Here is a 12,352-nt window from a genome sequence, read left to right on the forward strand (position 1 = left end):
AAAAAGAATACAAGCATAGACTACTTTCTAAATGGTGAGAAAATTAATAAAGCCAAAGCACAAAGGGATCTGGGAGTGCTAGTCGAGGATTCTCTAAAGGTAAACATGCAGGTTGAGTCCGTGATGAAGAACGCGAATGCAATGTTGTCTCTTATCTCAAGAGGGTTGGAATATAAAAGCAGAGATGTACTACTAAGACTTTATAAAGCTCTGGTTAGGCCCCATTTGGAGTACTGTGTCCAGTTTTGGTCCCCACACCTCAGGAAGGACATACTGGCACTGGAGCATGTCCAGTGGAGATTCAAACGGATGACCCCTGAAATGCTAGGCCTAACATATGATGAACTGATGAGGATCCTGAGATTGTATTCATTAGAGTTTAGAACATTGAGGGGACATCCAATACAAACTTACAATAGAATGCATGGCTTGAAAAGGGTGGATGCTGGGTTTTTGTTTCTGTTAGGTGGGGATTCTAGAATCCTTGGGCACAGCTTTAGAATTAGAGGGGGTCATTTCAGAACAGGAATGCGGAGACATTTCTTCAGCCAGTCAGCCAGAGAGTGGTGGAATTCATTGCCATGGAGTGCAGTGGAAGCCAGGACGCTAAATGTCTTCAAGGCCGAGATTGATAGATTCTTGTTGTCTAGAGGAATTAAGGGCTACGGGGAGAACGCTGGTAAGTGGAGCTGAAATGCGCATCAGCCATGATTGAATGGCGGAGTGGACTCGATGGGCCGAATGGCCTTACTTCCACTCCTATGTCTTATGGTCTTATGGTCTAACCCTCTCTATTGGAGAACAGTCACATACCTAACAGCTATTGTGCAATAAGCACTTGTTAACCAGTAAAGTTATTGCATACTCATACTGGACAATAATTTACTGTTTGCTTTGTCTGCTTATGATGTGTTTTACCAGTGATCCATCAGGAATATTTTCATGCTAAACACAATGTCTCTAGTCATTTAAAAGTCGTGAGGGACCATGCCAATGGCCAGAGTCTAATCTCCACTTCTGAACTCATTCCTTGCTAATTTCAAGTGGTATAGCAATAGAGTCAGTACAATTGGCTGCTCAACTTCTGAATTCGGAAACGGTATTCTATCAGTCATGGTCTTGAACCCCTGCATTTGTGAATAGTGCTGAAGAAAGGATAAGGCATTCCTGCAGTCAGCCCATTGACCCTCCATTGTCACTACTCATATGAATAATACTCACAAGGGTAAGTTTCTAATGACTTTGGACAAAATGTCTTTGAAGCCATACTCCAATGAGGTAGTAATAAGAGAAATGAGAAGATTGTAAGAGAATCAAAGGTTTCACCCTGATTGATATCTATTTCTGAAAAATTCCGCATCTAGATTCTATAAAAAAGGAGCATTTGGTGCAGTCAATTGAAGCGTGACTCCAACAACGATCATTCTATCATAAGCCATCAGTAACCACGGTTACTGGTGTTTTCTGTCGTTATTCAGTATGATTGGAGTAATTGGTAATCATTAAGTCATTAATTAAAATGAACAAGTATAACATTTCTAAATTAGTAGATCTGTCAGTTTACAATAAAAGGTTCATGTCAAAAATGAGTCATTTATAGAGTGAAGTGAGTTAGGACTAAAACATGTGTTTGAAACTGCTTATGTAACAACATATGTAATTTACGTATTCTGCATTATTTCAGCTTTCTTTGGACCTCTACTATTCAGAAGATGAGATTTATGAGCTTTCGTATGCCCGTGAGCCAAGGAATAACAAAGTTCCTGTAAGGCAGTTTTTTCAAACTATTGCTATCGCATGACCCTGATTTTCCCACTAAATGCCATGTTATGTCATCCATTATTGCTGTCTGGAACTGTGATCACTTTGTCAGAATAATCAATTACATTTCATTAAAAAGTGCAGATGGAAAAATTTTAAAAGACGATGAAATTCGGTTACACTCAAATCAAATGGCCTCTGGTTCCGAAGAAGTTAGTAATTGATTTCTGTATGAATGCAATTTTTAAGTATCCAAGATCTTTAAATGTAAGAAAAGTTTGGAAGTTGAACTAAAACTTAGAACACAAACTCATCTCAGCATTTATAAATATTATTTTGTCAGAAATAATCCCAACTGATACGCTAACATGGTCTTAACTGAGCCATTTTAGATTTATCTGCAAAATATTTGAATTTAACAAAATATAGAGTGAATCATTTTAACTTTGAGTAGTATTCAAAGTTATCAGTATTACAAGTGACTAATAGCATAAAACAGACAATATCCTATCAGTCAATGGTAAGGTTACTCACAGATAACTTAAACATCAGATGGTCTGACTGTACATAATGCCACAATACGATGGGCCTTCTGTGTGATGTGCAACATGTTTTCCTGTCCTTTATGGTTGCTCCACATTAAGCCTTTTTAGGACAATTCACCAACTCTCTGTTTTGAAATGTGTCGTCTACAAAGCAAAATGGAATGATCATGTGCGGAAATGGTTTTGCATAACTATCTGACAGTTTATCCTCTTCCTTAGAAATTTTCTCCTTGATGTAATTATTGGTATAACTGATGTGCAAAGGTAGTCTTAGCGATATGTTTTGTATTAAAAGGATCAGCTATGGGTGTATGGGGAAACAGTTGCAAAAGTCCACTAACGATGCTGATCCTTTGAGTCTTTGTGTGGGGTATGTATATGCATAGCTTCCCCATCTGGTTGGGAGGTGAGCAATAAATCATATCACTAGGAACTAATGTTGAGTCCTGTATTCTGCTAGTTTTATTGCAAATTAATTTTGAGGCCGTCTGTTGAATAATATACGTGTGTCTATTAGTGCAGTGGCCTCAGTTCCAGAACTCATTAAATGAGATCCCAGTATTTTGCCTTACTTATTGGCCTTATTCAGCTGTGTTATTACTTTTAGTGATTTGTATATCCCTACCTTCGATCTCTCTGCTTCTCTACCCTACCTCAACGCATTTTCAAAGGAGTTGTGACCGCCATTCTCTTCCAATCAAAATGTATCACTTCACGATCATCTGTTGAAAGCTTGTATCAATTCCATGTTCATTCTGCAAAGCTCTTTGTGTCTTCCTGCACTTTTCACTGTATTCCTCTGCATTTATTACACACTTCAATTTGGTATTGTCCATGAATTTTGAAGTTTTATTTGACACCCCAATTCCAAATCACCTAAATAAATATCTACTTTTTGCAAGCCTACTGCCAGTTTTCTGTTTAGTAGCTAGCTTGCTCTCTGAACTGCTTCTTGTCCCCAATTCCAAGGATCTGACCTTTGTCATCAGTTTACATTATGAAACCTTATTAAATTCCTTCTGAAAATTCAAATATTATGTCCACAGTATTAGACTTATATACCCTTTTGTTACTTATTCAAATAAATTAGATAATTCAATATTTGTTCAAGTTCAAACTTCCATTTAGAAGCTGTCTCCTTGTTCTTGTATTTTCACTTGGTGAATGTTTTCCTATTATAATGTAAAAAAAATTGAAAGAACTGAGGATGCTGGAAATCAGAAACAAAAACAAATTTCTGGAAAAATTCAGCAGGTCCAGCAGCATCTGTGAAGAGAAAGCAGAGTTAAGGTTTCAGGTCCAGTGACCTTTCTTAAAAACTGAGCCAATGTAAAAATTCAAGGCACATGTGTATCTTTAGCTGCAAAGAAAGACTTCTTTGAAAACATGCCATGAACCTTTGTAACATGTAATTTCAAGAATAGCCACAAATAACTGTCTATATCCACAGCAAAGCAACATATAATATGTCTATTTCCCTTGTAAATGTTGAGGCAAAGCAATTATTCAATACTTCCAGCATTTCAAAGCGATTACCTATGAATTGATCATTTATAGAGTCATAGAAAAGTGCAGAACAAAAACAGACCCTTCGGTCCAACTCGTCCATGCCAACCAGATATCCCAACTGAATCTATTCTCACTCGCCAGCACCCAGCCCATATCCAAACAAATCTTTCCTATTCATATACCCATCCAGATGCCTTTTAAATGTTTCAATTGTACCAGCCTCCACCACTTCCTCTGGCAGCTCATCCCGTACCATACCACCCTATGCGTGAAAAGGTTGCCTCTGAGGTCTCTTTTATATCTTTCCCCTCTCACCCTCAACCTATGCCCCCTAGTTCTGGACTCCCCTACCCCAGGGAAAAGACTGTGTCTATTTATTCTATCCACGCACCTCAACATTTTATAAAATTCTATGAGGTCACCCCTCAGCCTCTGACGCTCCAGGGAAAACAGCCCAGCCTGTTCAGCCTCTCCCTAAAGCTCAAATCCTCCAATCCAGGCAACATCCTTGTAAATCTTTTCTGAACCTTTTCAAGTTTCACAATAACTTTCCGATAGGAAGGAGACCAGAAGTGCATGCAATGTTCCAGAAGTGGCCTCGTCAATGTCCTGTACAGCCACAACATGACATCCCAACTCCTGTACTCAATACTGTGACCAATAAAGGAAAGCATACCAAACGCCTTCTTCACTATCCTATCTACCTGTGACTCCACTTTCAAGGAGCTATGAACCTGCACTCCAAGGTCTCTTTGTTCAGCAATACTCCCTAGGACCTTACCATTAAGTTATTAAGTCCTGCTTGTAACTAAAAGTAAACTTGTTCTTGTCCAGATTTTCTCTTGTTACTTATGTATAGAAGAATAATTTACCTTCTTTTCACATTCCTTGATAATAATTTCTTTATTAAATTAGAAACTATTGCAAGATAAATATAACTAAAATATGATGTGTATTGTATGAAGGAAAATCTGCTTTTTTTATTCAATGAATGTCTTAACCCAGTTAGAATAGGCAAGTCACAATAAGCTGTGCAGCTTGGCACAAGTGACTTAAATTAGGTTCTTATTCAGTTACTAATGCAGAAAACAAATTGTGTTCAAAATTCTATTGATTGTATAAATTGCTGACTGACTAAAGTATCCAACTGCAATATCAACATTTGAAAATAATGTGTTTTACTCATGGATGGAAGTAACCAATTGCTGTTTATGATTGTACCATTTAGCCAGCAACTCCTTGTAAGCCACCTGTAGTGGCAGACTGGGCCTCTGGAGTCTCAACAAAGCCTGATCCCAAGACGATCAGTAAGCATGTTCAGCGCATGGTTGACGTAAGTTTTTTCCTGCTGTCAATACTGTGTCATATATTTAATTCTAGCTTTCTTTTCATTTTATTGCAACCAGCGAGAAAACCCTCCATTATATTTCTTCACAAGCATTTATCCTCCAAAAGTGTTAGATTTTTATTAACAGAGCATATTGAACAGAAAGAATGTTTAAGATTTATAGAGTCATAGAGTCATAGAGATGTACAGCACAGAAACAGACCTCTTGGTCCAACTCTTCCATGCTAACCAGATATCCCAACCCAATCTCGTCCCACCTGCCAGCACCCGGCCCATATCCCTCCAAACTCTTCCTATTCACATACCCATCCTTTTAAATGCCTTTTTGTTGTTGCAATTGTACCAGCCTCCACCACTTTCTCTGGCAGCTCATTCCATACACGTACCACCCTCTGCGTGAAAATGTTGCCCCTTTGTTCTCTTTTATATCTTTCCCCTCTCACTCTAAACCTATGCCCTCTAGTTCTGGATTCCCCGACCCCAGGGAAAAGACTTTGCCTATTTACCCTATCCATGCCCTTCATAATTTTGTAAACCTCTATAAGGTCACCCCTCAGCCTCCGACGCTCCAGAGAAAACAGCCCCAGCCTGTTCAGCCTCTCTCCATAGCACAAATCCTCCAACCCTGGCAACATCCTTGTAGATCTTTTCTGAACCCTTTCAAGTTTGACAACATCTTTCCGATAGGAAGGACACCAGAATTGCACACAATATTCCAACAGTGGCCTAACCAACGTCCTGTATAGCCGCAACATGACCTCTTGCAGTCTAAGGATGCACTGAGCATTACAGAAGAAGAATCAGACCATGAATTCTAAACATCTGAAGCTTGATTTTCCTGTAGACTTTTGAACTCAACTGGCAAACTCAAATGAGTAGATGCACTGTGTGAGAAATAATCACTCATTATGATTTACCCAATGCAGCCGATTAATGACCAGAGTGTGGGCATGCCATACAATTAAGAAATACAAGTGGACTTTAGAGGCTGACTAGACATTCCAACTTGAAAGAAGTGGTAGGTTTCCATGCTATATGAAGCTGGGCCACTGCTTCATGTAGTGGAGGGTGCCCTACAATAGATGTTACACACAGTTAGGCTTGTAAGCATACCTGAAGCTTCTGACCTCTGACCTGTTGCATGGAGGTCCAATCAGCTAAATTGCCCCCACTGTTGCAGAAGCTAGAGGCCCTTACTGAGCTGGATTGGTTATACCCAGTGTGTGTAAGGGGCAGCTATGCCTTCCTTCATCACCCTCCAGGAAAGCACATTTATATTTGATATTGTTATCACCTGCGTGTCTCTGCTTCTGCCCCCGTGGTTGTTGAAACTTTACATGAAACTCAAATTTTTATCACACTTTCATGCTTTGCTTGGAAAAGGGTAGGAATTTGTGGAAGGATTCAATGTAATGATACAAGCCTTCCTTTTATAGATACATATGCTGGAGAATTTTAATGTGTTGGTATGCATTTGTTGTAGAGAACAACCATATTCACTGAACACAAGGATTCTGCTGGATGCCAATCCAGAATTCATTTAATTGCTTCTGTATCTATTGATTGTGTTTTTTTTTAAAAATCAAGCTTTTCTACAAGAATAAAAAAAATGCACTTTTGATTTTGGTTTTGACAAAAGCAAATGGCTATTGGCTGAACACTTCACTCCACTGCCATTGCATAAAAATTGTACAATACAGTCCCTAGCAAGAATACTACTTATGTATCTATAGATATATATGTTATATGTTCACTACATATATAACAAATATATCTAGAAAGCTACAGTGAGAAGTGTTTTATCGCCAAAATTCAGCGCCATTTTGAGTTTCAAAAAGAATAAAAAGTAATACATAAATAGAGTTAATCTTGTACCAATAACTAAACTTCAAAACAGCAAGGTACATAGTAATTATCTCTAACACAGTGGATTTGCAACAATGAGCAATTAAGGATAGGCTTTAGCCACTTTTTGATGTTTGAAAGCTGAATGTATGATAACATTTACTTCAACAAAAGCTCTGTATTTGTTCAAGTGATTGACTTCACTACATTCTAAACAAAAAGTTTAAACATTTTAATTTTGCAAGAAGTATGTGAGAAGGTGGTACATTAATGCTTCTTGATGTGATCTGTCATGAGTTTTCAGTGGAATCCCCACCCTCAATGAGTTACATCGGAGTTAGTAATTTGAAGTCAGGTGGAGTACAAATAGCAACAGAATATTATGGTTCAGAAGTACAGGGCCTTATGACACTCAATAGTTCAGAGATATCTTGATGAAATTAGATACCAATTTTCAAAGGGAAATTAGTGTAATAGGGACAGAATTAGATAAGGCGAAAGTGAGGACTGCAGATGCTGGAGATCAGAGTCAAGATTAGAGTAGTGCTGGAAAAGCCCAGCAGGTCAGGCAGCATCCGAGGAGCAGGAAAATTGATGTTTCGGGCAAAAACCCTTCATCAGGAATGATGCAGGGAGCCTCCGGGGTGGAGAGATAGATGTGCATCCTTTCTAATTTACATGAACATAATTACTAGTACAACTCATGAACCCATTTCTGTTGTTTGACCATTTGTTATGTTATTCATTTGCTTATCCAATGCAGTCTGTCTTTAAAAATTACGACCATGATCAGGATGGCTATATTTCCCAAGAGGAGTTTGAAAAGATCGCTGCAAGTTTTCCATTTTCCTTCTGCGTTATGGACAAAGATTGGTGAGTACAGCAATGTCAGTCAGGGCAGTACAAAATATTTCAATGAAGCAACAGCAAGTAGCAGAACAGACTATAAGTAAATATGCATCTTGGATTGAAGGGCATTGAGAAAGACACTGCCACCTCGCTGGTTTAAATTTATTTGTTTCCTACACACAGTGAAATCATATGGAACAGAGAAGGCCATTTTGCCCAGTAAGCCTTTGCCATGAATTATTTATCTAATTAGACATATTCCCTCGCTCTTTTCCTAAGAGCTCTGCCGATTCCCTTTTGAAAATTGGACCTGAGTTTCTGGCTTAATCTTTTCTTTTCTTCCCTTTGTTTTGCCTTTCATGTCAAATGTAGCATAACGTTTTTATTTATTTTCTCTACCTAAGGTTTGCACCTATGATGATGCTATATTAGATTAGATTCCCTACAGTGTGGAAACAGGCCGGTTGACCCAACAAATCCACACCAGCCCTCCCACGCAGACACGGGGAGAATGCGCAAACTCCACACAGACAGTCAGCCAAGGCTGGAATCAAACCCGTGTCCCTGGTGCTGTGAGGCAGCAGTGCTAACCACTGAACCACTGTGCCACCCAAGATGTTTGCGACATTGTACATTTTTCACTGTCCTCCTGTTCTTTTGCAACTTCAGGGCATGTGACAAAAATTTTAAATTCCACTTCTAATTTCAAGTTTGATTCTAATTTACTCTATCTCCCCCTCCATTGTAATTGTTAATTTTTAATCCTTAAATTTCACTGCTGAACAGGATAGAGTCCAGTATGCATCCCAATCCCAGTTGCCCCATTGTAAATTTACACATGTAGCAATTTGAAGTGTAAGCATAGCTTAAAACTGAATGAGGAAGGAAAAGCAACCAACTCACAGACCATGCCATGAAATCCTCCCTCTGCAAATTCTATCCCATTGAAACCAACTACATACATCCCAGATCATAGCTTGCTGAGTTAAATTCTCCTCTAATACCTGCCTGAAACATAACTCTGTTTCTCTTCTGCCCTGCTGAACATTTCCAGCATTTTGTATTTTTAATCTCCTCTTTCTCCCACGTGTGCTTTTGTCAATTGCAATACATGCATGCAGTTTTGGTCACCTTATCTGAGGAAGGATATTCTGGCTAGTGAAGGAGTGCAAGAAAGGTTTACCATACTGACTCCTGGGATTACAGGACTAACGTATGAAGAGAGACTGGATTGGTTGGGTCTGTATTCACTGGAGATTCAAAAATTTCATAGAAATGTATAAGGTTCTAAGGCCAAGACAGTATAAACACAGGAAGAATGTTCCCAAAAGAGTCTAGAAACAAGGCTCACGAACAAAGGATATGGATAGGCCATTCTGGACTGAAATGAGGAAAGATTTCTTCAATCAGAGAGTGGTGAGCATGTGGAATTCTCTGCCACAGAAAGCGGTTCAGGCCAAAACTTTGAATGTTTTCAAGAAGAAGTTAAATGTAGCTCTTAGAGCTGAAGGATTAGAGGGCATGAGACAAAGATGGAAACAGGGTACTGAATTGGAAGATCAGCCATGATCACGTTAAAAGGTGCAGCAGGCTCCAAAGGCTGCTCCTATCCTCCAACTTTCTATAGAATCGTTCATCCTTAGTGTGGCAGCAGGTTATTCAGCCCATCGAGTCCACCCCGACCTTTTAAGAGCATCCCACCCAGACCCACCCCATACCCCATCCCTATTACCCTACATTTTCCATGGCTAATGCACCTAGTCTGCATGGCCCCAGACACTATGGACAATTTAGCATGGCCATTCCACCCTAACCTGCACAGCTTTGGACTGTGGAAGGAAACAAGGATCTGGAGGAAAAGCACACAGATACAGGGAGAATGCGCAAGCTCCACACAAACTGTCACCTGACAGAGAATCAAACCCGGGTCCCTGGTGCTGTGAGGCAGCAGTGCTGGCTACGGAGTCACCATGCCACCCTGTGTACCTTCTGGGTATTGACTTCCTTGCCAGTGGAAACTATTTTTCCCTAACTCCTGATCAACATTCTTCATAACTTTGAATACTTTTATGAATACTTACATAAAATCTCCCCTTTGCTCTGTTTCTTCTAAGGAAAACAATCACAGTTTATTTATGCTTTCCATCCTTGTAGTTAGTTCTAAGTTTGTTGTGCTCGAACATCTAAAATTGAGATGATTTATGCATCTGATCCTTCTGTCATTTTCTGCTCCACAAAATTACAAAGTAATAACTTCAAAAAAAACCACAGATATAGACATGACTCATCAATTCCACAAACTTTGCTGCAAATAATTCTTAGTCTACAAAAATGAACCAATTTATATGCATAGCAACAGAAAGACATACTAAATTAACAAAGGTCTAGTTGACTAGTTAACATCAACCAACTCATACATCGCAGAGGATAGAATATTTTGCAGGGGCACATTTCTTATTGGTTTGTAATTGTAATGCTTAACACTAGAGAAATATACTATAGTTAGCAGAATGTTCTGTGCTCATACATTGATTATTAGTCTAAGAACAAAGACATTCTCTTTTATTTGGCACCAGTGAAAGAAAAATATATCTGGCAGAAAATCTTTAAAACGTATTTCAAGTTGTAATCAGTCAACAAATCATCACTGCACAGACCAATGTAATCAAAAGTGCACTTAAAAGGATTTTCTAATATTCTCTTTATGTAGATGTACCTCTTGCGGCAGCTCCCTCAATGCGTTCCCTAGTGTCCGAGAACATAGCCCATTCACAATGTATGAGCAGCTGTTGAAAAGGCAGTACAGATTTGTGCTGCAGACATTGTCAGTTTTGGAGGAGGAACTGTGCAGGTTAACATTGCTCATAAAAGCCAGCAATGTTGTTATTGTAATCTGAAATCTAAGTCTACCCATGGCCAGGCACCATACCAATATGTTATATATGCACTTTTGTTTGCTACCAATGATGTTGCACCTCCATCACTGTTGGAGGATAACATAAAACTCCTGAGGTGGAACTCCAAGCTCCTTGGGCACAAGTATGATTTCATTCATTTTACACAGCACCCTTCAAAGTTAGGTGAAAGTGGGGACTGCCGATGCTGGAGGTCAGAGTCAAAAAGTGTGGTGCTGGAAAAGCACAACAGGTCAGGCAGCATCCAAGGAGCAGGAGAGTTGATGTTTTAAGCAAGACATTCCTGATGAAGAGCTTATACTGAAAACATCGATTCTCCTGCTCCTTGGATACTGCCTGGCTGGCTGTCCTTTTCCAGCACCACACTTTTCACCCATCAAAGTTAGTAATGACTGTACCAATGAAAGTTACAAATGTAACTGAAGTTTCTTTGCTATCATAAAAGAACATCTGAAATATAGAATATAGAACATTACAGCGCAGTACAGGCCCTTCAGCCCTCGATGTTGCACTGATCTGTGAAACCAATCTGAAGCTCATCTAACCTACGCTATTCCATTTTCATTCATATATATATCCAATGGCCATTTAAATGCCCTTAAAGTTGGCAAGTCTGTTACTGTTGCAGGCTATGCGTTCCACACTCATACTACTCTCTGAGTAAAGAAACTACCTCTGACATCTGTCCTATACCTATATAGTCGCCTCAAGTCCCTCAACTTTTCCTCGTAAGACTTCCACTCCATACCAGGCAACATCCTGGTAAATCTCCTCTGAACCCTTTCCAAAGCGTCCCCATCCTTCCTATAATGTGGTGACCAGAACTGCACGCCAAGTGCAGCTGCACCAGAACTTTGTACAGCTGCAGCATGACCTCATGGTTCCGAAATTCAATCCCTCTATTAATAAAAGCTAACAAACTGCATACCTTCTTAAAATGCAATATTGAAGTGCATATCTTTGATATTTACTGAGATTGTCCTAAAATCACTAGTGTGCAGTGCTTGAATATCATAATAAACCGTCACTAAATTACAGATTTGCCCAAGGAAGAATTGTTTGATTGTATTCACTACTGATATGAATTTGTTAAAATGTTATGTAAAATAGTGTGTAGTGATCTCTGCAGAATAAATTATTTATGTTTCCATTAATGAATGATAAAGATAATAAAGATTTAAATGGTAACCTATTCTCTATCAGTTACCAATTTACCTGAATATGTTTTATAGAGTTCCTATTGTATTTATGTCATTCCAAGTTTGTATAAGATCTTTAGCAATGAAGGATTCTCATTTTACAGTGAAGGTCTAATAAGCAGAGAAGAAATTACAGCCTACTTCATGAGATCCAGCTCCATCTTCTCGAAATCAGTCCTCGGCTTTCTGCATAATTTCCAGGAGACAACATATCTGAAACCAACTTTCTGTGACAACTGTGCTGGATTTGTAAGTTGATTTAACCTATAGTCTCCCAGCTTGTAAGATGTCACTGAGCAACTGTTGATGACTGAAAAAAATGCTATAAATATTTTATCTGAATGTAGTCTGAAAAATAATAAGGAGTTATAGATGATAGCT

The 12,352-nt window shown here is 38.9% G+C and overlaps 1 protein-coding gene across 3 annotated transcripts in view; it reads left to right on the forward strand.

Annotated features, from left to right (window-relative positions):
• The window catches only part of LOC122553731 (RAS guanyl-releasing protein 1-like), a 117,803-nt gene that overhangs the window by 78,090 nt on the left and 27,361 nt on the right, over window positions 1-12,352 (forward strand). For all 3 annotated transcript variants that reach the window (XM_043697995.1, XM_043697994.1, XM_043697996.1), the window contains 4 exons: window positions 1,685-1,765; window positions 5,044-5,148; window positions 7,772-7,881; window positions 12,076-12,220. In XM_043697995.1, coding sequence (XP_043553930.1) covers window positions 1,685-1,765; window positions 5,044-5,148; window positions 7,772-7,881; window positions 12,076-12,220 — 441 coding nt within the window. The remainder of the gene's footprint in view (window positions 1-1,684; window positions 1,766-5,043; window positions 5,149-7,771; window positions 7,882-12,075; window positions 12,221-12,352) is intronic.

Source organism: Chiloscyllium plagiosum, chromosome 10 (assembly GCF_004010195.1).
Source record: "Chiloscyllium plagiosum isolate BGI_BamShark_2017 chromosome 10, ASM401019v2, whole genome shotgun sequence".
Classification (NCBI taxonomy): domain Eukaryota; kingdom Metazoa; phylum Chordata; class Chondrichthyes; order Orectolobiformes; family Hemiscylliidae; genus Chiloscyllium; species Chiloscyllium plagiosum.